At 44.2% G+C, this 26,511-nt stretch overlaps 1 protein-coding gene across 1 annotated transcript in view; it reads left to right on the top strand.

Annotated features, from left to right (window-relative positions):
• The first annotated feature begins 3,095 nt into the window (after positions 1 to 3,095).
• SPATA48 (spermatogenesis associated 48) overlaps positions 3,096 to 26,511 on the top strand; it is a 146,420-nt gene continuing 123,004 nt past the window's right edge. The window contains exons 1-3 of the mRNA XM_040353319.1: positions 3,096 to 3,717; positions 10,248 to 10,327; positions 25,217 to 25,284. Coding sequence (XP_040209253.1) covers positions 3,258 to 3,717; positions 10,248 to 10,327; positions 25,217 to 25,284 — 608 coding nt within the window. The 5' untranslated portion in view covers positions 3,096 to 3,257. The remainder of the gene's footprint in view (positions 3,718 to 10,247; positions 10,328 to 25,216; positions 25,285 to 26,511) is intronic.

Genomic DNA, 26,511 nt, shown 5'->3' with positions numbered 1-26,511 from the left:
ATGGTTGTACTAACCATCGTACAGAAGTCCGCGCGTAAACACTACGCGGGGCGTGTCCGCGTCGTCGCCGCGACAATGACGCGGCGATGACGCGGAGACGTGGGCGGGCCTGCCATTTAAAGGCTACCACGCATGCGTCAAAGTCATTCGACGCATGCGAGGGACAGCGGGCGCCTGGACATGTACGGTAGGTCTGTACTGACGACCGTACATGTCCGAGTGGGCAGGATTCCAGCGGACGGTTTTAAAACACGTCCAGGAATATTTGTCTGCTGGGAAAAGGCCCGGCGGGCAAATGTTTGCTGGAATTCGGCCCGCTCGCGCCTACACACGACCGAACATGTATGCTGAAACTGGCCCGCGGACCAGTTTCAGCATACATGTTTGGTCGTGTGTACGGGGCCTTAGTGGTTAACCCCTTCACTGCCAGTAACATTTTCAAAGTAATCAGTGGGCTGGATTCAGGTAGAATTGCGCATATTTTACGGAGGCGCAGGGCAACGTTTTTGCCCTGCGCCCCCGCAAATTTTCTGCGCTGCCCTTGATTCACGGAGCTCCGTAAATTGCGCGGGCACGCTGGCAAAATGCCCGGCGTAAGCACGCGCAATTTAAATGATCCCGTAGGGGGCGGGAATCATTTAAATTAGGCGCGTTCCCCCGCCGATCGTAGAGCGCATGCTCCGTCGGGAAACTTTCCCGACGTGCATTGCGGCAAATGACGTCGCAAGGACGTCATTTGCTTCAAAGTGAACGTGAATGGCGTCCAGCGCCATTCACGATTCACTTACGCAAACTACGTAACTTTCAAATTTCGTGACGCGGGAACGACGGTTATACGTAACATTGGCTGCCCCTGCTAATAGCAATTAGCAATTTTCTTTCTCTTTCTGAGATTTGGTGTTTACAAGTTAACATTTTTTGTTTCTTTGCTAGAAAATAACTAATTAGCTAGGCTAATAGCAGGGGCAGCCTTACGCAAGAACCACCGTACGGAAACGACATAAATTGCGTACGCAGGGCTCGCGCAACGTTGTGAATCGGCGTTAGTATGCAATTTGCATACTATACGCTGAGCACAACGGGAACGCCACCTAGCGGCCATCGCAAGAATGCAGCCTAAGATATGCGGGCATAAGAACCTTATGCCGCGCATATCTTAGGCTGCAGTCGGCGTAACAAGGTTCTTGAATCAGGAGCATTCGTTACGCCGGGGCAAGTAAGCAATTGCGCTGTGTAACTTATGGTTACACAGGCGCAATTGCTTCTTGAATCCAGGCCAGTGTATTTTTATAGCAAAAATGTAAAAATGCCAATGGTCCCAAAAATGTGTCAAAAGTGACCGATGTGTCCGCCATAATGTCGCAGTACCTAAAAAAATCGCAGATCGCCGCCATAACTAGTAAAAAAATATATATATATTAATAAAAATGCCATACAACTATCCCCTCTTTTGTAGACGCTATGGGCCAGATCCACATAAATTTGGATAGGCGCAGCGTATCAGAGATACGCTACGCCGCCGTATCTTACCTGGCTTTAAGTCGAATCCAGGAAGATTTTGCGCCGTAAGTTACGGCGGCGTAGTGTATTTCTGGTGGCGGAATTCAAATCGCCGATTAGGGGGCGTGATTCATTTAAATGAAGCGCGTCCCCGCGCTGATTGAACTGCGCATTCTCCGTTTCGAAATTTCCCGCCGTGCTTTGCGCGAAATGACGTCGCAACGATGTAATTTTTTTAACTTAGACGTGACTTACGTCCATCCCTATTCACGGACGACATACGCAAAAAAAAAAAATTTACATTTCGACGCGGGAACGACGGCCATACTTTAACATGGCAAGTCTATCTATATGCCGCAAAATAGCAGCTTTAACTATACGCCGGAAAAAGCCGACTAGAGACGACGTAAGAGAATGCGACGGCCGCGCGTACGTTTGTGGATCGTCTGAAAAAGCTCATTTGCATACCCGACGCGGAAAACAACGCAAACTCCACCCAGCGGACGCCGAAGTATGGCATCTGCGATCCGAAGGCGTACGCCTGTCGGATCGAACCCAGAAGCCGTCGTATCTTGGTTTGAGGATTCAAACTAAAGATACGACGCGGGTAATTTGAAAGTACGCCGGCGTATCAGCGCAAAAAATAAAAACCGCAGAGGTGATCAAATACCACCAAAAGAAAGCTCTATTTGTGGGGGGGCGTCAATTTTGTTTGGGAGCCACCTCGCACACGACCGCGCAATTGTCAGTTAAAGCGACGCAGTGACGAATCGCAAATAGATTCAGATAGAGATACGACGGCGTAATCTCCTGATACGCCGTCGTATCTCTGAGTTCCGACGGTCGGATCTATGCGACTGATTCATAGAATCAGGTTCCACATAGATCTCCCTTAAGATCCGACGGTGTAAGTGACTTACACCGTCGGATCTTAGGCTGCAATCTCCCGCTGGCCGCTAGGTGGCGTTTCGTTTTTTGTACGCGACAAATATGCAAATGAGGAGTTCCGCCGATTCAGAAACGAATGCCCGCCCGTCGCTTTTTTTTTACGTCGCTTGCGTTCGGCATTTTCCGGCGTATAGTTACCCCTGCTATGTGAGGGGTATCCTATGTTAAGTATGGCCGTCGTTCCCGCGCCGAGTTTTGGATTTTTACGTCGTTCGCGTAAGTCGATTCAGAATACGGCCGGACACAAGTTATGCTCACGCCGAAACCAATGACGTCCTAGCGACGTCATTTGGAGCAATGCACGCTGGGAAAAATCGCGGACAGCGCATGCGCTGTTGGATCGGCGCGGGGACGCGCCTAATTTAAATTGTAGACGCCCCCTACCCGCGGAATTTGAATTCCGCCGGGGGATTTACGATACGCCACCGCAAGTTTTGAGGTAAGTGCTTTCTGAATACAGCACTAGCCTCAAAAACTTGCGCCAGCGGATCGTAAATCCGATAGATTACACGGATCTAAAGATCCGCTAATCTATCTGAATCTACCCCAGTGTCTGCAGAGGAGGGAAGAGGCGCAGGCACATATAGAGGGAGGAGGGGGCTGTTTATGATTCAGGACTGCTGAGTGGGAGGGCGGGGCCTGTCAGCGTCGTTCGTCTCCTAGCAACCACTTGTCACGCTAGAAGGGAAGACAAGAGATCTAGAAAGTGGTGCTGCACTTTAATGGAGAGTATTCCTTCATAGGGGGGCGATTATTAGTTGGATTCCGGTAAAGGATAAAGACTCAATCTGTCACCATCAGGCTCAGCCATGGTAATAAATGATCAGCTCGGTACTAAGACCAGCAATGTGACCGCCCCGCCCCCATCTATGAGATGGAATCCACACTCCACTTCTCCTGCTATGTCCGGATACTGCCTGAACCCACTCCGGGATGACGTGCCTTTGCTCGATCCGTGCTCGGGCTTTATGAGTGCTGGAGCGGATGCCGATCTAAGACCCGGGACCGGGAAAAGCATCCCATGTCTGGCCGACCAGAGCGATGTGAAGCCCGGCAACAGCGACCCCTGGGAGCGCACTGCCCACTGGCAGAGCAATAGGTGTAAAACAGCGCCACCTAGAGGAGCGATCAGCAATCCGACACAACACCAGCTCTGTGTCCCCAGACAGAGATCCATGGAGGGTGACTACAGAGATTTCATCCACAAGGAGCGCACGGCATGGAATTCTGTAGTCAGATCAGATACTGCCCTCAGGGCACATCTGGGAGGTACGGTACCTGTATAAACCTGATCATCATACAGGAAATAATACTTATCTATAACTGCTTAGTTTTTCTTAACCACTTCAGCCCCGTAAGAATTAACTGCTCAATGACCAGGCCATTTTTTTTGCGATACGGCACTGCGTCGCTTTAACTGTCAATTGCGAGGTCGTGAGATATAGTACTCAAACAAAATTGACGTCTTTTTTTTTTTCTACAAATAGAGCTTTCTTTTGATCACCTCTGCGTTTTTTATTTTTTGCGCTACAAACAAAAAAAGAGCGTCAAGTTTGAAAAAAACACACTGGGGTAGATTCAGAAAGCAATTGCGTCTGCGTAACCATAGTTACGCAGCGCAATTGCTTAGTTGCGCCGGCGTATCGACTGCTCCTGATTCAGAGCACTCTATACGCCGACTGCAGCCTAAGATATGACTGGCATAAGGCTCTTATGCCATCGTATCGTAGGCTGCATTCTTGCGATGGCTGCTAGGTGGCGTTCCCGTAGTGGTCAGCGTATAGTATGCAAATTGCATACTAACGCCGATTCACAACCCTACGCGAGCCCTGCGTACGCATTTTACGTCGATTGCATTCGTCGGGTTCTGCGTAAGGCTGCTCCTGCTATTAGCAGGGGCAGCCAATGCTAAGTATACCCGTCGTTCCCGCGTCGCGAATTTTAAATTTTACGTAAGTGAATCGTGAATGGCGCTGGACGCCATTTACGTTCACTTTGAAGCAAATGACGTCCTTGCGACGTCATTTGCCGCAATGCACGTCGGGAAAGTTTCCCGACGGAGCATGCGCACTACGTTCGGCGCGGGAACGCGCCTAATTTAAATGATCCACGCCCCCTACGGGATCATTTAAATTACGTGCGCTTACGCCGGCCATTTTTATGGAGCGCCTCCGCAAATTACGGAGCTACTGCTTCCTGAATCAAGAGTAGCGCAAGTAATTTACGGAGGCGCAGCATAAAAACGTAACGCAGCGCCTCCGTAAAAAGTGCGCGGCACTACCTGAATCTACCCCACTATTTTGTACTTTTTGCCGTAATAAATTGCCCCATTTTTTTTTTTTTAAGCCATTTTTTTCCTCAGTTTAGGCCGATATGTATTCTACATATTTTTGGTAATAAAAAGTGCAAAAAGCTTATATTGATTGGTTTGCGCAAAAGTTACAGGGCCGGATTCAGATACATTGGCGTATCTGTCCGGCCCGCGTAACGTATCTCCTATACGTTACGCCGCTCTAACTTTGGGCGCAAGTTCTTTATTCAGAAAAAACTTGCGCCCTTAGTTACGGCGGTGTAACGTATGTGTTGCGGCGTAAGGCCGTATAATTCAAATGGGGATGTAGGGGGCGTGTTTTATTAAAATTTCTGTTGACCCCGCGTTTTTTACGTTTTACTTAAACGGCACATGCGCCGTCCGTAAAATATCCCAGTGTGCATTGCTCTAAATGACGTCGCAAGGACGTCATTGCTTTCGACGTGAACGTAAATTACGTCCAGCCATATTCGCGAACGACTTACGCAAACGACGTAAAATTTCAAAACTCGGCGCGGGAACGACAGCCATACTTAACATTAGCTACGCCTCATATAGCAGGGGTAACTACACGCCGGAAAAAGCCTAACGCGAATGACGTAAAAAAAAAGCGCCGGGCGGTCGTTCGTTTCTGAATCGGCGTAACTCCTCATTTGCATATTCCTCGCGTAAAAATCCGTATCTCTTTCTTAATCCGGCCTACAAAATAGATTTATGACATTTTTATTTTGTTTCTTTACAAGTAATGGTGGCGATCTGCGATTTTTTTTTTTTTTTATCGGTACTGCGACATTATGGCGGACATATCGGACACGTTTGACACATTTTTGAGACCATTGGCATTTATACAGCGATTAGTGCTATAAAAATGCACTGGTTACTGTGTAAATGTCACTGGCAGGGAAGGGGTTAACCACTAGGGGGCGATCAAGGGGTTAACTGTGTTCCCTAGTGTGTGCTCTAACTGTAGGGGGATGGGACTCACTATAGGAAACGACAGATGGTGGTTCCCAGCTTGTAGGAACTCACGATCTGCATCTCCTCTCAGAACAGAACAGGGATCAGTGGCGGCTGGTGCTCTATTTTTTTGGGGGGGCGCAAACAAAACCCCAGTCAACCCCCCCCCCCCCCCCCCGCAGACAATGGGACCTGCAGACAGACAGAGAGACAGATAGATAGATAGACAGACAGATAATAAAACAAATAGATAGATAGATAGATAGATAGATAGATAGATAGATAGATAGATAGATAGATAGATAGATAGATAGATAGATAGATATAGATAGATAATTAGGCAGATAGCTATAGATAGATAGATAGATAGATAGATAGATAGATAGAGGGAGGGGGAGGGAGCGAGAGATAGAGCTATATATAATTAGATAGATAATTAGATAGACAGACAGACAGATAGATAGATAGAGAGAGAGACATAGCTAGATAGAGCTATAGATAAATAGATAATTAAACAGATAGATAGATGGAGGGAGGGGGAGAGAGATAGAGCTATAGATAATTAGATAGATAGATAATTAGACAGACATATAGATATAGATAATTAGATAGATCGATAGATAGATAGATAGATAGATAGATAATCAGACAGATAGATAATCAGACAGACAGATATAGATAGATAATTAGATAGAGAGCGATAGATAGATAGATAGATAGATAGATAGATAGACAATTAAACAGATAGAGAGAGACAGAGAAAGAGAGAGAGAGAGGGAGAGCGATAGATAGATAGATAGATAGATAGATAGATAGATAGATAGATAGATAGATAGATAGATAGATAGATAGATAGAGCTGTAGATAGATAATTAAACAGACAGATATATAGATATAGATAGATAATTAGATGGATATAGATAGATAGATAGATAGATAATCAGACAGACAGCTAGCTATAGATAATTAGATAGACAGACAAATAGATAGATAGGTAGATAGATAGATAGATAGATAGATAGATAGATAGAGACATAGAGATATAGAGCTATAGATAGATAGATAGATAGATAGATAGATAGATAGATAGATAATTAAACAGACAGACAGATAGATATAGATAGATAATTAGATAGATAAATAGATAATTAGGCAGATAGCTATAGATAGATAGATAGATAGATAGATAGATAGATAGATAGATAGAGACATAGAGATATAGAGCTATAGATAGATAGATAGATAATTAAACAGACAGACAGATAGATATAGATAGATAATTAGATAGATAAATAGATAATTAGGCAGATAGCTATAGATAGATAGATAGATAGATAGATAGATAGATAGATAGATAATTAAACAGACAGATAGATATAGATAGACAGACAGATAATTAGATAGATAGATAGATAGATAATTAGACAGAGGTAGCTAATAGATAGATAGATAGATAGAGACATAGATAGATAGAGACATAGATAGATAGAGAGAGAGAGAGATAGATCTATAGAGAGAGAGAGAGATAGATAGATAGATAGATAGAGACATAGATAGATAGAGACATAGAGCTATGGATAGAGAGATAGATAGATAGATAGATAGATAGATAGATAGATAATTAAACAGATAGACAGACAGAGAGAGAGAGAGAGAGAGAGAGAGAGGGGGGGACAGGCAGGACAGTCAGATAGATAGACAGACAGAGATAAGAGATCTGTAAAGCACAGCTGCAGGACGCAGGCACTCTAAGCCCTCACACACATACAGGAGATGTGAAGCACGGCACCCTCCCCCCTCCCTCCTGTCCTCTCTCAGTCCGATCACAGTACAGGCTGAGCATACAGCACAAGGTGCTGGACATGATGGGATGGACAGGGACACTGGACAGGACAGACAATGAGACAAATAAAGTGTTTTTAATAAAGTTTCTTACCTTAGAGTCCTCCTGGAGTCAAAAGCGAAGTAACACTGCCCTGGGGAAAGCACCGCCCATTTCCTTCTGCAGTGAGGAAGCAGCAGGACCCAATTAGAGAGGAGAGTGGAGACACTGGAGAGTGATTGGCTCATGGCGCACAGCACATAGCCACAGAGCTTAAAAAAAAACTGCAAATGAAGCGTCTTGCCTGCTGCATTGGCATGACGCTTCAATGATGCTATAGCAGTGCTCTGAGTCTTTGACCGGCGCTCACCCTGAACATGCACCGTCTTAAAGGACCTTTTTTTTTTCTTAAAGGGCCCAAAAAAATTTTTTATTTTTTCATTTTTTTTTTTTTTTTTTTTACTGTCTTTGGGGAAAGGGGGGGCGGCGCCCATGCGCCCCCTATGGACGGGCCGCCACTGACAGGGATGTGTGTTTACACACGCACGTCCCTGTTCTGCCGCTCGTGGCCAGCGGTCATCGCGACAGCCGGTCACAAGCATCGGCCACCCCACTGTGCAGCGGGCACGTGCCTGCTATCACGCTTGAAGGGGCCGACGTACAGCTACCGAGCCGACCTGCCGCAGTATCATGATCGGCAAGCGGTTAATAATGATCTCATTCGTCGTTTCCATTTACTGAAAGTGAAAGTAAAAGAAAATGCCACATTTTGGGTTGTCCCCAGAACAGGAATAGTGAGGAAATCTTCCAATGGGGACCCTAGTTCTTGTGACCATGGTGACAACTAGGGATTCCTTCACTTTGGAGGGATTTTCCTCTTACTTCCTGTTTGGCTATGGGACAGGAAGTAAAGGGAAATCTCCCCAATGGGACATAGGTGGGCAAAAAAACCTGACAGGTGTTATAACTAAGGTTGCCTCGATACCCTTTTTTTATCAGCGTGTACTGATACTTTCGGTCTTGTACTCACCGCTACTCTGAGGTGCAGTTTGAGTCAATACAAAATAAATGGGCACAGATCGCACTGCAAAGAATCGCATGGGATTTGAACAGGAATGCAGTATGATTCCTGTCTGAAACGCATGCGATTTCCCCCCACCGCTCCTGTGTGTGTGTATAGAAAAGGAATAGCGCCATCTAATGGGCAGTTTATTAAAAATGTTAGAACTTGAAGTACATATCTGTCCAAATGCAAAATCTGCATAGGTGTCCCACCAATAATAGAAAATCACGGCCGCTGGAGGTGCTCACAGGGCTGGAGGAGAAGTTCCGGGATCCCGTAGGTAGAGGACAGAAGTGATGTCAGCTTGGGGGGAGGATCGCCTCTACATCTCCTCCAGCCCTGTCAGCACCTCCAGCCACCCTGATTTGCGATCATTGGCAGGACCGGGACACCTTTGCAGATTTTGCATTTGACTAGATACAGTGCCTTGAAAAAGTATTCATACCACTTGAAATTTTCCACATTTTGTCATGTTATAACCAAAAATGTAAATGTATTTTATTGGGATTGGGAGTGCCCATGCCAATAGGAAGCTCCGCCAAGGCGCCTCGGCAGCTGTGCTTTGCGGTCTTCAGCCGCTAGTGGGAGTTAAAAGCTCCCCGCTAGCACCCGAAAAGCGCCTCTAAAACGACGGTAACACTGTAAGTGTGAAAGGACTCTTAAAGGGGTTGTAAAGGTAAAAAAAAAATCCCTTTACCTTAGTGCAGTCCTCCTTCACTTACCTCATCCTTCGATTTTGCTTTTAAATGTTCTTATTTCTTCTGAGAAATTCTCACTTCCTGTTCTTCTGTCTGTAACTCCACACAGTAATGCGAGGCTTTCTCCCTGGAGTGGAGCTATGTTTCAAGATGGTGATGTCTAGCATGCACCAAACATACATGGAAGAGAGCATCAGAGCAAGACATCACCAACATTTGCAGCCAGTAAATTTGTTTGCTTAATAAATCCGTCCCGATATGTTTTAGACCCCTTTCACACTGGGGCGGTTTGCAGGCGCTATCGCGCTAAAAATAGCGCCTGCAAACCAACCTGAAACAGCGGCTGCTTTTTCTCCAGTGTGAAAGCCTGAGGGCTTTCACACTGGAGCGGTGTGCTAGCAGGACCACTCCAAAAGTCCTGCTAGCTGCATCTTTGGAGCGGTGTGTTTACCGCTCCTCCACCGCTCCTTCCCATTGAAAGCAATGGGAAACCGTGGCGTTGCGGACAGTATTAACCCTTTTTGGCCGCTAGCGCGGGGGGGTTAAACCGCACCGCTAGCGGCCGAATACTGCCGCAATTCCGACGGTAATGTGCCGCTAAAAATAGCGGCGCTTTACCGCCACCGCACCCCAGTGTGAAAGGGGCCTTATAGTGCTACTTCTAATTAACACCTGGATCTACGCACAGTGAGCACCGTTAACTTGCCTACTACATATTACTATTTAAATAGGGTTAAAACAGGAATCTTGTGAAAATGATATATCAATGGTTAACATATTCATGTGTAATATATTTTTTTTATGCATTTTATTTAAATGATGTATTATATTTTAATTCTTTCCTTGTATATGGTATTTTACCAATAATAAATTGTCCATAACCTTTTTAGCATGGTCGTTTTGATCAAAATTTTTTTTTTTAACACATATCAATAATTATTTTGACAGGTTGGACTAGTAATATGAAAGTAACCCCTCAAGTGACAAACGGACATGGCAGTTCCATATTGCCAAAGTTTGTTCTTCAGGTAGGTGCATTTTGGTTGTAGTTGAACAAAGCCAATAAGGCTGAATTGTGTGTTCCTTTTTCTGTCTCGATACTGTGCCTTTTATGGTAAAGTGACCAGATTTTTAAAATGAAATCCGGGGACATATTTATTTTTTACTAGTAATGGCGGCAATCAGCGACTCTCTGCCCGTCGCAGCCTGTGAAGTCTTACTCTGTGGGCCCCAGCTACTACTGTGTGGGGAGCGGAGGAAGATAACTCTGCCAGGGAAGGCAAGGAGATAAGCAGGCGGCTGGCCTGAACTTGAGCCAAGGCAGAAGAACATGCGAGTGGGGCTGAATGGGCGTGCACCCGAAACTGAAAAAATATTACCTTCGCTCCGACCAGCCCATGATAATCAGATAATGGGAAAAAATATGCCCCCCATAGCTAGTAGGAGCGGCAGAGCGGGGGTGTGTAATTCAGATAATTTTTTTTAATTCTGCACCGACTGTCTTTGAAATTGCCCAAGCCCCTGTTCAAATCCAATCCGGGGACAAAACCGGGGACAGACTTGGTTCGGGGACAGTGTCCTTAATCCAGGGACTGTCCCCAGAAATCGGGGATGTCTGGTCACCCTATTTTATGGAGAACCAATAAATTCTGAAGACTTTTAAGAGTTGTGCATACCTCCCAACATTTTGAGATGGAAATGAGGGACCCCTACTAGAAAACATAGGTAGGCATAGGACACGCCCCCTGCTACACCCCCTGAAAGGAGAATTAACAAAAAAATTAATTAAATTCATAAGGGCTTTTTTTTACCACTACTATTCCTTTATATTGGCTTTTAAAGTTTACAAATGCAGCAATTTAGAATTTGGATGAAAGGTTTGGCACTGGGAAATACATTTTGAAAGATAAAAAGTGCATTTTATATACAACTATATAGATCAGACCAAAATGAGGGACAAATGAGGAGGAAAGAGGAACAGAGGGACATTGCTCCAAATCAGGGACAGTCCCTCAAAATCAGGGACAGTTGGTTGGACAGTTGCGGATTACGGTATCTTTTTATAATTACTATTGCAGCTGTGTTCAGCCTTTCTGCACCCAGCAGGTCAGGAAAATTCCCTCATCTTATTGGGTTGTAGCGCCTCACCTTTGCTTTGTTTTAGGTGCATTTTTTAAGTTGCTTGGCCATTTCGTGGCACCATTCACACCTGCGTGTTTTGTAGCTCGAAGCTCCAAAAAGCTGGAGGAGAAAAAAAAATCAATTATTCTGTATGAATGTGGTTCACATCTCCACTCCGAGTCACCTGAAGCCAAAGGCCTGAAGCACAAAAAAGTTTTGGAGCATCTTTTGTAGCTTGATTTAGGCAGATTGCTTTGTTTTTTAAGTGTTTTTTTACCTATAGAAATATGCATTTTGCACGTTTTGTTGCACGTTTTGTTGCACGTTTTTGAGTGTTTTTTTTCTGCTTAAATGCAATAATTAAATAATAACACATAAATAACTAAATAAATACATAATAATCACAATTAACAATAAATCAATTTGCCCTAACTGACTAAAAAAATGTTTTTATTTTTTTTTATAATGGGTAAGCAAATTACAAATAAGGGGTAGATCCACAGACAGAGTACGCCGGCGTATCTACTGATACGCCGGCCCACTTTCAAATTACCCGCGTCGTATCTTTAGTTTGAATCCTCAAACCAAGATACGACGGCATCTGGGTTCGATCCGACAGGCGTACGCCTTCGGATCGTAGATGCAATACTTCGGCGCCCGCTGGGTGGAGTTCTCATCGTTTTCCGCGTCGGGTATGCAAATTAGCTATTTCCGTCGATCCACCAACGTACGCGCGGCCGTCGCATTTTTTTTTTTGTTCCACTTCAGACTTCGCCAACAAAGGACTACCCCGACAGAGGACAGGGAGACCTGCTCACTGTATAACCGCCCATAGCGTCTCCTTTTCGCATCATATGTGGTTATTTCTTCATATAGATTATTTTTTATTTTTTTTATATATATTTTTCCTCTTTTTGATATATTTATATTATTTTCTGGTGCAAATGCAACGTTTATCTTTTTTTCACAGACATATTATGATCCTGAACTCCTTTCCCGTGGGGAGAAATAGGCTTAATATGGTTACTAGCCTCTTTTTTTTTTCTACTTCCCTAAACCCCCCCCCCCCCCCCCCAACGGCCGTCGCATTTTCTAACGTCGTTTGTAGTCGGCTTTTTCCGGCGTATAGTTAAAGCTGGTATTTTGCGGCATATAGTTAGATTTGCCTTGTTAAGTATGGCCGTCGTTCCCGCGTTTCATTTGAATTTTTTTTTATTTTTGCGTAAGTCGTCCGTGAATCGGGATGGATGTAACTCACGTCTAAGTTAAAAAAAATGACGTCCTAGCGACGTCATTTATCGCAATGCACGGCGGGAAATTTCAGAACGACGCATGCGCAGTTCATTCGGCGCGGGGACGCGCTTCATTTAAATGAAACCCGCCCCCTAATCGCCGATTTGAATTCCGCCGCCAGAGATACACTACGCCGCCGTAACTTACGGCGCAAAATCTTTGAGGATTTGAAATTCCGCCATGTAAGGTACAGCGGCGTAGCGTATCTCTGATACGCTGCGCGGATCTATTTCTATGTGGATCTGGCCCTAAGTAAATAGTAAATTCAACTGTGGGTATAGGATTGGGCATATGAGATTAATGGGATCTTTTTATTTTTTTTGTTCTTCGCTTTCATAGGTTGAACTAGATCGACTTGTGTCTTTTTTTTTTTTAACCTGACTAACTATGTAACTAAATTAAATAATATTAAATTAACCCCAAAGGTCCGGGACTAGTTTGAGCTTCGCGCGACAGGTGTTCAGGCGTTCAGGCGTTCAGGTGTGAACAGGCACCATAGGAAACAATGTTAATTCTGCCCTCTCGCGTTCGTGAGCAGTGCGTTTCAGGCGTAAAAACGCCTAGGTGTGAATGGGGCCTAACTCTAACCCTGATTCCCTAATCTTAACAAAAAAATTATAAAAACGAATAATAAGAAGAAAAAGTGGATGAAATATGCTGAAAAACATAGCAAAAGATGATTTTTCTTTATTGGCTAATAAAAATGCAGTGTCCAGAAACATTTTGTGAAAGCTCAACTAAATTTCAGTGTATGTTTTCAACGTATGTATCATCAGCTCCCTCCAGCTGCCAAAATGCGACATTGTTTTCTGAAAAATGAATGAGAAAATATACCACATTTTGGCCACTAAATAGAGCTGATAATACAGGAGTTAATCTCCTGATTAACGACGATGAAACTTTGTTCAGTTTACACAAATGTTTCTGACATTCTACAACTAATATACAGTAATACAACTAATGTTTTATGAATAGACCCCATAGCTTTAAAGTAGAACTATATTTAAACTTTTTTTTTGCCATCTGTGTCCCATTGTAGAAATTTCCCTTCACTTCCTGTCTCATAGCCAAACAGGAAGTAAGGGGAAATGCCTGCAAATTAAGGGAATTCCTTGGGGACCCAAAGGTCACCAGAACTACTGTCCCCATTGGAAGATTTCCCCTCTATTACTTTTCTGGGGGCAACCCAAAATTGGGGATTTTTTTTTTTTACTTTCACTTTTAATGATAATGGTAAACAAGACAAACAGAGAGGGTGACTCTCCCTAACGGGGGGGGGGGGGGGCCACAGACAGCAATAAAAACCTGACATGCGTTCTAATCCATCTACGCTGTCTAAAACAAAAACAAAAAAGTTTTGCCTTTAGTTATACTTTAACCACTTGCCGACCGGCTCACGCCGATATATGTTGGCAGAATGGCATGGGTAGGCAAAACAACATACAAGGCATTTCCCTGTTCTGCCTAGTGACAGGACAGTGATCTACTGCTCCCTGTGATCGGGAGAAGTGATCACTGTCGTGTCACTGGTAGCCCATCCCCCGACAGTTAGAATCACTCCCCAGGACACACTTAACCCCTTGATTGCCCCCTAGTGTTTAACCCCTTCCCTGCCAGTGTCATTTACACAGTAATCGGTGCATTTTTATAGCACTGGTCGCTGTATAAATGGCAAAATAAGTCCCAAAATAGTGTCAAAAGTGTCTGATGTGTCCGCCATAATGTCGCAGTCCCGATAAAAATCATAGTTTGCTGCCATTACTAGTAAAAAAAAAAAAATAATAATAAAAATTCCATAAAACTATCCCCTATTTTGTAGATGCTATAACTTTTGCGCAAACCAATCAATATACGCCTATTGTGATTTTTATTACCAAAAATATGTAGAATACGTATCGGCCTAAACTGAGGAAATTTTTTTTAAATATTTATTATAGCAAAAAGTAAAAGATATTGTGTGTTTTTTTTTTTTATTGTCGCTATTTTTTGTTTATTGCGCAAAAAATAAAAACCACAGAGGCGATCAAAAAGAATGCTCTATTTGTGGGAAAAAAAGGACATCAATTTTGTTTGGGTACAGCGTTGCACGTGTCAGTTAAAGCAACACAGTGCTGAATCGCAAAAAAATGTCCCGGTCATTGGGCAGCCAATTCTTCCAGGGCTGAAGTGGTTAATGGCTCGGAATGAGAAAATCTATTTATGTAAGTCCGTACTTGCGACAAATCCAGAGGGATGGTTTTGCACCAATACTTGTAGATAAAGACTGATCCATGGTTGTGCAACTCACAGAATCTTTAAAGCACATGCATGTTGGTCATCACATTGGCAAGCATACCCATAATGCTTAGCTTCCCAGTAAACAGTTTTGCATGCTTCCTGCAGTAGCCACAAAGCAGGGGTGAAGAGCTTAGGCACTCCCACACAACTTCTCATAGTATTATTGGTGTTTCATGTGTTGCGTGGAATGGATGGGATAGGAGAGGGCTATCTATGTTATGTATGTAGGCACGTGGCAGGTTATTAAAAAAATATTTGTAGATCGTAGGCTTGGCAAATTCATGCAATGGCAGGCTGCGGGTAAGAAAGCTGGAGAATACTCTAATGCAGGGCTCAAAATTTCTAGTCCTGAGCTACTAGCCAGGCCTCAAGAGTTACTCGCCACCAGTTGCCCCACCTAATTCATACACTGCCCTGCGCCTAATTGCACCCGTAAACACGCCCTCGTAGATTATCTCATGGAATGACAATGTTTTATGCAGAATCAAGTTACAAAATTTAATATTACCAACAACAACTTTAACAAAATGGGACAGGGCACTGGGGGCAGACCAGAGGGACAGGGCACTGGGGGCAGACCAGAGGGACAGGGCACTAGAACTGGGTCTCTTCCCCATTCTCTTGCTGCAACTCCCATCCATCCTCTCTCTCTCTCTCTCTCTCTCCCATTCATCTCATCATCAGGAGCCTGTGTGTGCGGCTCCACGCTTGCATGTCCCCACTTCCCCCTTTTATTCAGGCTGGCAGAGAGGAGAGGAGCAGCAGCACAGCAGGAGGGAGTACAATCCAGCACTGAGATCCACACAACTGCACAGCCATTGATACCATAGCACAGCGCACAATGACAGCGCACAGCACACATTGAGACCAGTCTGTTCACAGTGCTCAGGCTAAACTGTTGGACACTTACATAGAGCACAGGGAGAAGAAAACTGCACAAACTAGAAGGCTGCCGCTCTCATGTCAGGGCAACTTTCAGTGAGCGCTGCACCGGAGTGGTAATTTTTGCAATCCTCCACCTCACTCATTACTTTCTGCTCCCCAGCTACATTGGTCGGGGCCCGGGGGAGGGGGGCAGGCTCAGAGAGGTCATACTGTTAGGTCCCATGGCTTAATGAGAATTGTAAGGAGAGCACCTGTGTACTGCTCTGCCTGTGCGCGGCTCACCAGACTACTTTTCCCAAGCATGCACCTTTCCTCTTCGGCCGCCAATCTCATCGGGACTCTAAGTGTAGGCACAGATTGAAGGGAGATTGGTCATGCAGCCCTGTCATCACTCGCCCCCAGCTTAAATCCACTCGCCAAATGCTAGTAGGCGAGTGGAAATTTTGAGGGCTGCTCTAATGCATTAAAGGGGTATTTTACTTAGGAAATACACCAATTAACCCCTTAACGCCCGCCGCACGACTATTTACGTCCACAGAATGGCACGTACAGGCCATTCTAGCGGGTCGGGGGTCCGATCGGGACCCCCTCCGCTGCGTGCGGCGGGCGGCTTACCTCCGGGAGCGATCCGACTCGAGGGGACGGCTGTTCCAGCCAATCCTATGAGCCGCCGCCGTGTCACTTCCTCTGCCTGTAAAATGTAAACATAGGCAGAGGAAGTGATGCAGCTTTCATCTCGGCGGTATTTTCAAACCGCCGAGATGAGAGAAGAGTCACAGTAAGTCGCACCTAACACTACACTGACACCAGTACACATAGGCACATTTAACCCCTTCCGATCAACCCCCCCCCCACCCCCCTGTCACACTGTCACTGAATGCGGTGATCATATATGTACTGATCACTGCATTTAGTGTCAGTGTGACAGCCAGTTAGTGTTAGGTCCAGGGTAGCCCCGTACCCCCCCTAATAAAGTTTTAACCCCTTGATCACCGCCCTAGTTAACCCTTTCACTCCCTATTGCCAGTGTCACTAAGCGATCATTTTTCTGATCGCTGTATTAGTGTCACTGTTGCCGCTTGGAAGCTAATTTTTTTTTTTTTATTGCGATTTTTTTTTTTTTTACTAAAGACCTGTGGCTGAATTTTGGCCTAAATGTTTGACTAAAATTTAGTTTATTCAAATTTTCTTATAACAAAAAGTAAAAAAATATTGATTTTTTTTTCCAAAATGTCGCTCTATTTTTGTTTATAGCGCAAAAAATAAAAATCGCAGAGGCAATCAAATACCATCAAAAGAAAGCTCTATTTGTGGGAAGAAAAGGACGCGAATTTTGTTTGGGAGCCACGTCGCACGACCGCGCAATTGTCTGTTAAATCGTTGCAGTGCCGAATTGTAAAAACGCCTCTGGGCATTTAGCAGCATATTGGTCCGGGGCTTAAGTGGTTAATATATCCATTTCCCAAATCCTGGTTCAGCTTATATATGTGGTTGATTTTTGCTTACCGATCCTTAGGAATGTCCTTGAACTTCAGAGTTTTGCGAAGGGCAATGAAATTTAATAAGGGGACTGGAAGACCTTGGCTAAGAGAAATGATTAGAAAAATTACACCCTGGAAAAGTTGTCCGTTTCCAAATGCAAGCTTAGTGTATTAAAAGCTGAATATTTGTATCCCTTGCTGTCTGGAACCTGGATGATGACAATTTCCAGGCTGTACTTTTTTGGAATTCATGCCTGAAGGACTGGTGTAAATTAAGGGAAAGCCCCAACAGTTTTTTGTGTCTGTGGGTCCCACATTAACATATATATCAATCTTTCATTTTGCCTAGGTTCACACTGCTGCGAATTCAAAATCGCGATTTTACTGGCCCTAAATCGCAAAAAGTAGTACAGGAACTACTTTTTGAAATCGCAGATGCGGCGTCGCACTGATTAGGACAGTGCCATTGCCGACAATTGCCGCCGATTTTGAGATGCGATTTGACATGTCAAATCGCATCTCAAATCGTTCCAAATCCAGTTTCTGCATATTCCCTGTACAAATGGGAAAAAAAAAACGAAAAATCCCAAATCTAACCAAAGGCCAGTTTGCACTAAAAAGACTTTTCGAGGGAAAAAAAACCCAACTATGTCTGCTAAATGGTATTTCCAAGCCGATTTGTGTTCTTTTTTTTATATACAAAGCAGCCCAGAGAATTCCCCTCAACACCTCTACCAGACCATTTTCCCTGACGAGGGTCTGGTAAAGATTTTGAAGTGGGACCACACACATTTAAAAAAGTCATGGGGTCCCCTTAAGACCCCGTTCACACGAGCCGCCCATAGCGTCGGCGTTAAAATTCCACTATTTTTACCGCCGACGCTATGAGCGGATTTGCGGTGCATTTCGGACGTTAGCGGGGCGCATTTAACCACCGCTAGCGGCCACGAAAGGGTTAAAACCACCCGCAAGCACTGCTGAAGCAGCACATTGTGGGCGGTATAGCTGCGTTGTCCCTCCCATTGATTTCAATGGGCAGCAGGGGTGGAGGCATAGGCGTGTGCACATAGGGTGTAAGGTGTGCCTGGGCACACCCTAATCACCCTGTACTGTGCAGATTCCCCATGCTGCCTGGCTGCAGAGAAAGGGACTGGGGAATCTCTGTCCTCAGTCCCTTTCTCTGTCTCAAAAGTTAGACATCAGGGGTCTGTTTAGACCACTGATATTTCACCAAAGCCCAACAGGGCTCCTAAAAAAAATATATATAGATATATATATAAAAATTGTAAAAAAATAATAATAATACAGATAAAGAGACACTGACACCAATCTCTGCCCTGCTGACAAAGCCCTACTGACTTGCCCACTGCCATATACGGTATATTACACATTACGCATGTGTGTTTGAGCTTTGGTGTGCACACCATAATTCCATAGGCTGCGCACACCTATGGGTGGAGGAGCAGTATACACACCGCGCCTTCACCGCTCCAAAGATGTGGCTAGCAGGACTTTTTTTACCGTCCTGCTAGCGCAATGCTCCAGTGTGAAAGCCCAAGGGACAATAGAACAGCACTTTTGCGGCAATTTGCAGATTTTTAACACTATAGCGCCTGCAATACGCACTCGGTGTGAAAGGGGTCTAAAAATCCATATTAGTTTTAAGGGGGGGCTTCATGCAAAATAAGTGCCCCCCCCAAATCCATACCAAACCCCAATCCCCATCTAATGGGACTAATCTAATTTAATGGGAAGGTAAGCAAGGGTGTATTCTTAAACAAAAAAGTCATATGCTGTATATCCACCATCTGATCTTGGCATCCAGTGTAGATCCATCATCGGTCACAATTAATGATCCTCCATCCACACCCGATCCTGACAGACTCTTGCTGGGAATGACTGTTTCGCCAGCTGGTAGCTAAAGACTCGCACACAAGATCAGATTTTCGGACGACCGTGTTTTTTGCTGCATGCTGGTCTCATGTCAAAAGTGAAGAGGTTACTCCCCATACGAAAATTCTTGTACGATAGAATACAACTTCAGAAGTGATGTAATGTGTTGTCTAGTTTTGTATGTATTCTTTCGTTTCTGAGCGCGCGTAGTCTTGCTCTTATGATTTTTTTTTTTCGTACTGATTAAACAAAAATCAGACGTGGAGTTCACGTACGACAAACATTTTATAGTCTGCACATCCAGCTTCGGTCAGACGAAAAACCAAAATAGGCTGTTGAAAGCACCATACTAAAGATCCGAAAATCGGCAGATCGTTCGTCGGACGAAATTTTACTTCCAATCCCAAGGTTTTGGAGGATGAAAAGGCCAAACCTTGCAATTTAGTTCCCCCATTCAGTGGACCTCCAACAGCTAAAGTTCAGGTCAAACTGTCCATCGACCTGAACCTTAAGCTTATCCATATGGCTGACAATTTATATTACAAGTCAGAACATTACATTTGTAGTATTTTGACAAAATAGGGGCAGTTTTGCTATAAATAACCTGCTTGTTTATTTTGACAAAATAATTTGTACAATTTTAGGAGCTGTCAATCATATTTATTTATTTTTTAAACTGTGTACTCTAAGCAGCAAAGTTATAGAAACAATAGAGGCTTTTATAGGCCTCAAATGCCTCATTTTTTATTTAAGAGCTGACAATCCGTTACCACAGCCAGGCTTAGTATTGTTGGACAACAAATTGAGGCATTGTTTGCCAAAATACATGGCTATAGGAACATGCAATCTATTTTCATTGCCTTAGTACCATGCTTATTAGAGAAGGGTATGTAGCGGGATATCACCTTTTTTTTGTGATATAAAAGACTACCATCTGCTGATCAAAAAGCATCTCAGCTCCCTCCTGTGGCCACCTGCTGCTTACTTTTGTTCTGATACTACATAGAATGTTGGAAAATTGAGTACAGGGAGAAAAGAGACTCCATTTGCCCTGGCTTGTTATAGACTATGGGGCAGATCCACAAAAGAATTACGCCGGCGTATCTATTGATACGCCGCGTAATTTTAAAGTTCCCGCGTCGTATCTTTGTTTTGTATCCACAAAACAAGATACGACTGCATCTGGGATCGATCCGACAGGCGTACGTCTTAGTACGCCGTCGGATCTTAGGTGCATTTTTCCGCCGGCCGCTAGGTGGCATTTCCGTCGAATTCCGCGTCGAGTATGCAAATTAGCTAGTTACGGCGATCAACGAACATACGTCCAGCCGGACTGTTTCCAGCGGATAAATCCTCTGGCGGATTCAGATCGAAGAATCCGCGCGGAATCCATCCGCAGTGACGTGTCGCGACGTGCGCGACGCTGGAAGGTAAAGACTTCCGCGCATGCGTCGAATCATTACGACGCATGCGAGGGAGGGGAGCGGACGGATTGATCCGGTGAGTCAGTACAGACCACCGGATCAATCCGCTGGACAGGATTCAAGCAGATAGATTTCTTAGCATGCTAAGACATTTTTATCCGCTTGAAATCTGTCGGCTGGATTTTTATCCGCCGATAAATGTCCGCTAGGCCGTACACACGACCGGATCTATCCGCTGGAACTGATCTGCGGATAAATCCCAGCGGATAGATCCGGTCGTGTGTACAAGGCCTAAGTAATTTTTATCCTTCACTGATGTGTTCTGATGAGGTGGCACTGATGGGCACTGATGAGGCGGCACTGAAGGACACTGATGAGGAGGCACTCATATGCAGCACTGATAGGCAGCGCTGATGGGCAACACTGCTGAGCAGGCACTGAAAGGCAGCACTGATTGGTCTCACTGATGGGCACTGGTGTCATTGATTGGCACTGATTGGTGTCGCTGATGGGCACAGACTGGCATCACTTGCTGGGCACTGTTGGGGCAGCACTGTAATCAGGGCACTGATGATCAGTGCCCTGATTACCTCTACAGTCTCCCCTGTGAGTAGATGCTGCTGATTGGTGTCAGTGTGAGGTGAGGAGAGACGATAAATGGCACTTCCCCATTTACATGTGATCGGCTGTGATTGGACCCAGCCAATAACATGGGTAAAGAGCTGCATCATAGGCGCTTTACCGAGATCGGGATCGCACTGTGTCTTAGGGACACGGCGCACATGCCGCACTGTGCACCCCCCCCCCCAGGGCGTGAGCGGGGATCCCGCCCACCATCATTTTCCTATACGGCGTACGGGAAGAGGTTAAAGTGATTGTAAGCCCTTGCATATATCCACTGAAGTGACCAGCTTTAGGTGATACACAGAAATAAAACAAATCCCTCTACATAAGATTGTACCTGCTTATCTGCAGCCCTCTCTCCTCTACATCAGTTCAAAGTACACAGATTGAAGGCTATTTTTCAGCTTTCCGAAGACAGAGGTGGGGATTTGATGTCGCACACTGCACAACAAAGAGCACAGAGCTGAGTGTAACCTAAGACCTGAGTGGGGGCAGTGGACAAATCCCCTCTACACAGTCTTACAGGGAAACATGCATAGCTGAGGCTGTCAATCACCTGCCGTGTGCCATCCTCTGGGATTCTCTGGTGTCGGTATTAATGATCAGAAGTGAATGCAAATGGCAAAAGACGAGAGAACAAACAGAAATCTCAGTGCTTTTGGATTGAGGCTAGTACACACTATAGAAGGATATGCTTTGTTCAGTTTTTATTTCAGAAGTTTACAACCACTTTTTTGCGGAACACCAGACCAACGGCCAAATACACAATTAATACACATATATGTGGATTTGTATTTTTGTCCAGTCCTGGGATTTACACAGCCCTGCTAGCACTGGTGGCAATTGTTTTGGGGGGTGGCAAACAGTCCGGAGCACTTACCCAATCTATGGCGAGCAGTTCTTCACCTGGGCGACAGGGCATCCCATCACAGGCGGCTTCCCCTGCTCTCCTCTGTGGGCATCACGGTGGCTTCCGTCTCCTCCCTCCTCCTCGGTGACCAATCAGGAAATGGGTCTCAGACCAACTTCCTGATTGGCCAGGAGAAGAATCAGTGTGAAAATAACTAATATTCATTCGCTATTGGCACACAACTGGGTGGGGTCGGTTTGCAGTGCTCTGCGTACCCCTGAGCCCACCCTTTTTAAAGCCTATTATTGCCTCTTGCTCTAATCATGTGCTTCCAACCCCCCCCCCCCTCCCATTGGAATTTAAGCATCCGGCGTCCTGCATGGGGGCCAGACACATGGATGGAGGGGGTGTGTCAGGCGCAGTACTATGAAGTGCCTTTATGCACTGTGGCATTAGAAGAATTTAGATTTTTCGGATCTTTTAGTCCAAACAAGACTATCTGTTACTCTATAATTCCTCTAGCGCTGTTCTATGGAAGCAGTAGGTTTAAAGAGCACACCAAACTCTTGAGATAACTTCTTTATTAACTTCAGCTTTTCTTCATATATAACACTGACAATTTTGCAACAGGCAATCCATGTACAAACACGTGTTGAATACAAATGGCGGTTCAACTGTTCAATCTTGTCATTCTACATAAAATGGTAGATATATTTCTTTCTTCAGTATCTGTACTCTCACTTTAAGTTATTTAACCACTTAAGATCCAGACCATTGTGCAGGTAAAGGATGCAGGTTTGAATACAAGAAAGGGCTGGGACAGCCGCACTCCCAAAAAAACGTTTTCTTTTTATTAAAAATGGATCACAAAATACATGCCACGGCCAAAAGCAGAACAAAAAAGCTGACGCGTTTCGCACTGTATCTCAGTGCTTATTCATAGCTATGAATAAGCACTGAGATACAGTGCGAAACGCGTCAGGTTTTTGTTCTGCTTTTGGCCGTGGCATGTATTTTGTGATCCTTTTTTAATAAAATAAGTTTTTTTGGAGTGCGGCTGTCCCAGCCCTTTCTTGTATTCAAACCTGCATCCTGATTGCATTGCCTGCACCCTAGGTTCGGACCATAGGAACCTGATTATCTGGTTCTCTTTGAGCGGTTACCCTTTCTCTATGCAGGTAAAGGACCTGGCCCCTTTTTGCGATTCGGCACTGCGTCGCTTTAACTGACAATTGCGCGGTCGTGCCACGTGGCTCCCAAACAAAATTGGCATCCTGTTTTTTCCACAAATAGAGCTTTCTTTTGGTGGTATTTGATCACCTCTGCGGTTTAACATTTTTTGCACTATAAACAAAAATAGAGCGTCAATTTTAAAAAAATTCAATATTTTTCACTTTTTGCTATAACAACACCCAAAAAAGATATAAAAAAAAATGTTTTTCCTAGTTTTGGCTGATACGTATTCTTCTTCATATTTTTGGTAAAAAAATCGCAATAAGCGTTTATTGATTGGTTTGCGCAAAAGTTATAGCGTTTACAAAATAGGGGATAGTTTTATGGCATTTTTATTAATATTTTTTTTTTTTACTAGTAATGGTGGCGATCAGTGTTTTTTTTCATGATTGCGACATTATGGTGGACACATCGGACACTTTTGACACATTTTTGGAACCATTGTCATTTTCACAGCGAAAAGTGCTATAAAAATGCACTGATTACTGTGAAAATTGCATTGGCAGTGAAGGGGTTAACCACTAGGGGGCGCTAAAGGGGTTGAGTGTGTCCTATTGTGTGTTTATTACTGTAGGGGGGCATGGCTGGACTTGAGCTCAGAAGGAGTCTAACACAGACGAAACGTCAGGGCGTTCCTCCACAGCACTAGGAACCGGAAGTGATGCGTGCGCTCCAAAGAAGGGAACCAGAAGGACAATAGAAACCGGAGCTAACATACGGCTGTCCTCAGGGTGAAATTCGTGAGCAAAACACTGCACTATTTTACTATTTGCCTGATTGAAATGTATTTTGGGTACGGATATATGTATTAGGGGGGTTTCTTTTTACGGATTAAACCTTTTTGAAAGCAATATTGCCCTATGTACATTTTCTCAATTTCCACATATGTACACGAGTTTGGGATACCACACACTGTGACAACATTGATGGGAGAGATCGGAGGAGAGTTTTAATGTTTATGCTGATATACTCTTGGGCTCTGGTGAGTTTAATCCCCAAAGGGGATCAGGTATCCCCCCACGTGGTGAACATCCCCCTCTTTTGGTGAAAGGAGCACTCAGCACTACCATTTGAATCATCTCACTAAACTGACTGTTTGATCCTCACAAACGCACTGTTTGCAGCGCTGCTGCAGAGCTTGCTATAGACTCTATTGGAGCCTGTTTCTTTTTCTGCTTTGTTTTACATATGTTGTAACCTTTATGCTGCTGCTTTGGATCTGTTTGACATTTTATGCCCACAATTTCTGTTTTACTTGTCTTAGTGACATTTGTCCTTAAGCGCGGGGTGGTACTTAGATAGGGCCCGCCAATCAGTACCGATTTGGTGTATACGTTTTGCTGCAATATTCACCCTAATCCAGAGATTTCCCATGCATTCCTTTTTATATGCAGCAAGATGTTCTCCGTCTGATGGCCAGCATCATTCAACCCACTTACTTTGGGCTAAGGTCATCCTGCACCTTCCACAGTCTGTATTTGGACAGTGAAAGGAGAAGCAGCACTGTGATGAACTCATCTCTGCTATCTCCTCCTATTAAATTGGCTGCTTTGACCCTTGTGCTGCGTCTTCCTTACACTCCAGTCCTATTGTACAGGAACTGTAGTAGGCTTGTATCAGGTAATTTGTGGCATGTATACTGTGTTATTCGGTACTCATCCTTATGATTTTTTTTAGCTTGTGTGTATGTGTGTGTGTATATATGTGTATATATATATATATATATATATATATATATATATATATATATACAGTATATATATATTGTAAATTTATTATTTGACATATTTTGAGTTATTATTGTTTTAATTCTGAGTTTCTAATTATTATAAACAGCATTCAGAAGCTAATTGCTCAAGAGATGCCTTGGTCCACAAACGTATGTACACTTCATCTACACAAAGGTAAGATATGTTTAAATTTAAACTTTAGGCCAGTTACACACGAGGCTCAGCGGGAGATCAGTCCGCAGATCTCCGCTGAGCTGGCGGATGACAAGCTCCTCTCCGCTCACTGAGCGGGGAGGGGCTTGTGCAGCGCCGCTGATTCCTATGGAGCGATCTGATGAAAACGGACAGCATGTCCGTTTTCGTCAGATCTCACCCAATCCGATCCGCCATGGACGGATATGGACGTATAGCCATACTGATTTTGGCGGATCGGATCGGATGTCAGCGGACATGTCTCCGCTGACATCCGACGCTCCATAGGACTGCATGGAGCGGCCGTTCAGGTCCGCCATCAAAACTGACAGGCGGACCTGAACGGTCCGTTCGTGTGAAAGGGGCCTAAGAGTGTCCTTCCTAGATCTTTATTTTTCTTAGGAAAGCATACTTTTCTTTTTTTTTTTTTTTTATATTTTTTTATTAAATATTTTTAACAAACACTTGACATTCACATTATTACATTTATATTTGGACATACATATAACAACACATACATGGTCTCCTTATAATCCCTTATTTACGTTATTCTATGGTGACCCTTACCTGTCATTCTCCCCAGTTCACTTAAAAAGGGGGAGAAAGCCTCTCTAGAGTATGTTTAGATCGGTACGGAATGGTTCCTGAAACAGGTACTAATATGATGTGTAGAGGCTTGGAGTATATGGGGGTAGGGGGGAGGGAGGAGAGGAAGAGAGAGAAAAAAAAAAAAAAACATTTCTAGCTGTGATTAACACATCCCCCCTTGTCGAGGGTACCCAAGTGAGCTACATTATTTAAATTCTAATTTATATTCCTATGTGGTGACCACCTACCAAAAAAAAAAAAACCTCCCCCTCCCCTCTCTCCAATTGGAGACGAGATCATGAGGGGGAAGGAAAAAAGAGAGAGAGAAAAAAAAAAAAAAAAAAAAGGAATTGTTTATATTTATATTATATTGTGCCAAAAATTTCCTAACTCTCGGGGGGCAACCCCTGCCCCTTACTTCCATCCTCAGGGGGAAGTATTCACACCTTCCCTTTCTATTTATACGTGCAAATTTTCGTGAATCTAATGAAAGTACCCCTCCTCCCTCCCCCCACCCTTAGTGATGGATATAATAAAGAAAAAAAAATTGTTTATATTTATATTATATTGTGCCAAAACTTTCCTAACTCTCGGGGGGCAACACCTGCCCCTTACTTCCAT

Source organism: Rana temporaria, chromosome 5, assembly GCF_905171775.1.
Source record: "Rana temporaria chromosome 5, aRanTem1.1, whole genome shotgun sequence".
In the NCBI taxonomy this organism is placed as follows: domain Eukaryota; kingdom Metazoa; phylum Chordata; class Amphibia; order Anura; family Ranidae; genus Rana; species Rana temporaria.
The sequence above is the reverse complement of the archived record's forward strand: the minus strand, read 5'-3'. Positions and strand labels throughout refer to the sequence as shown.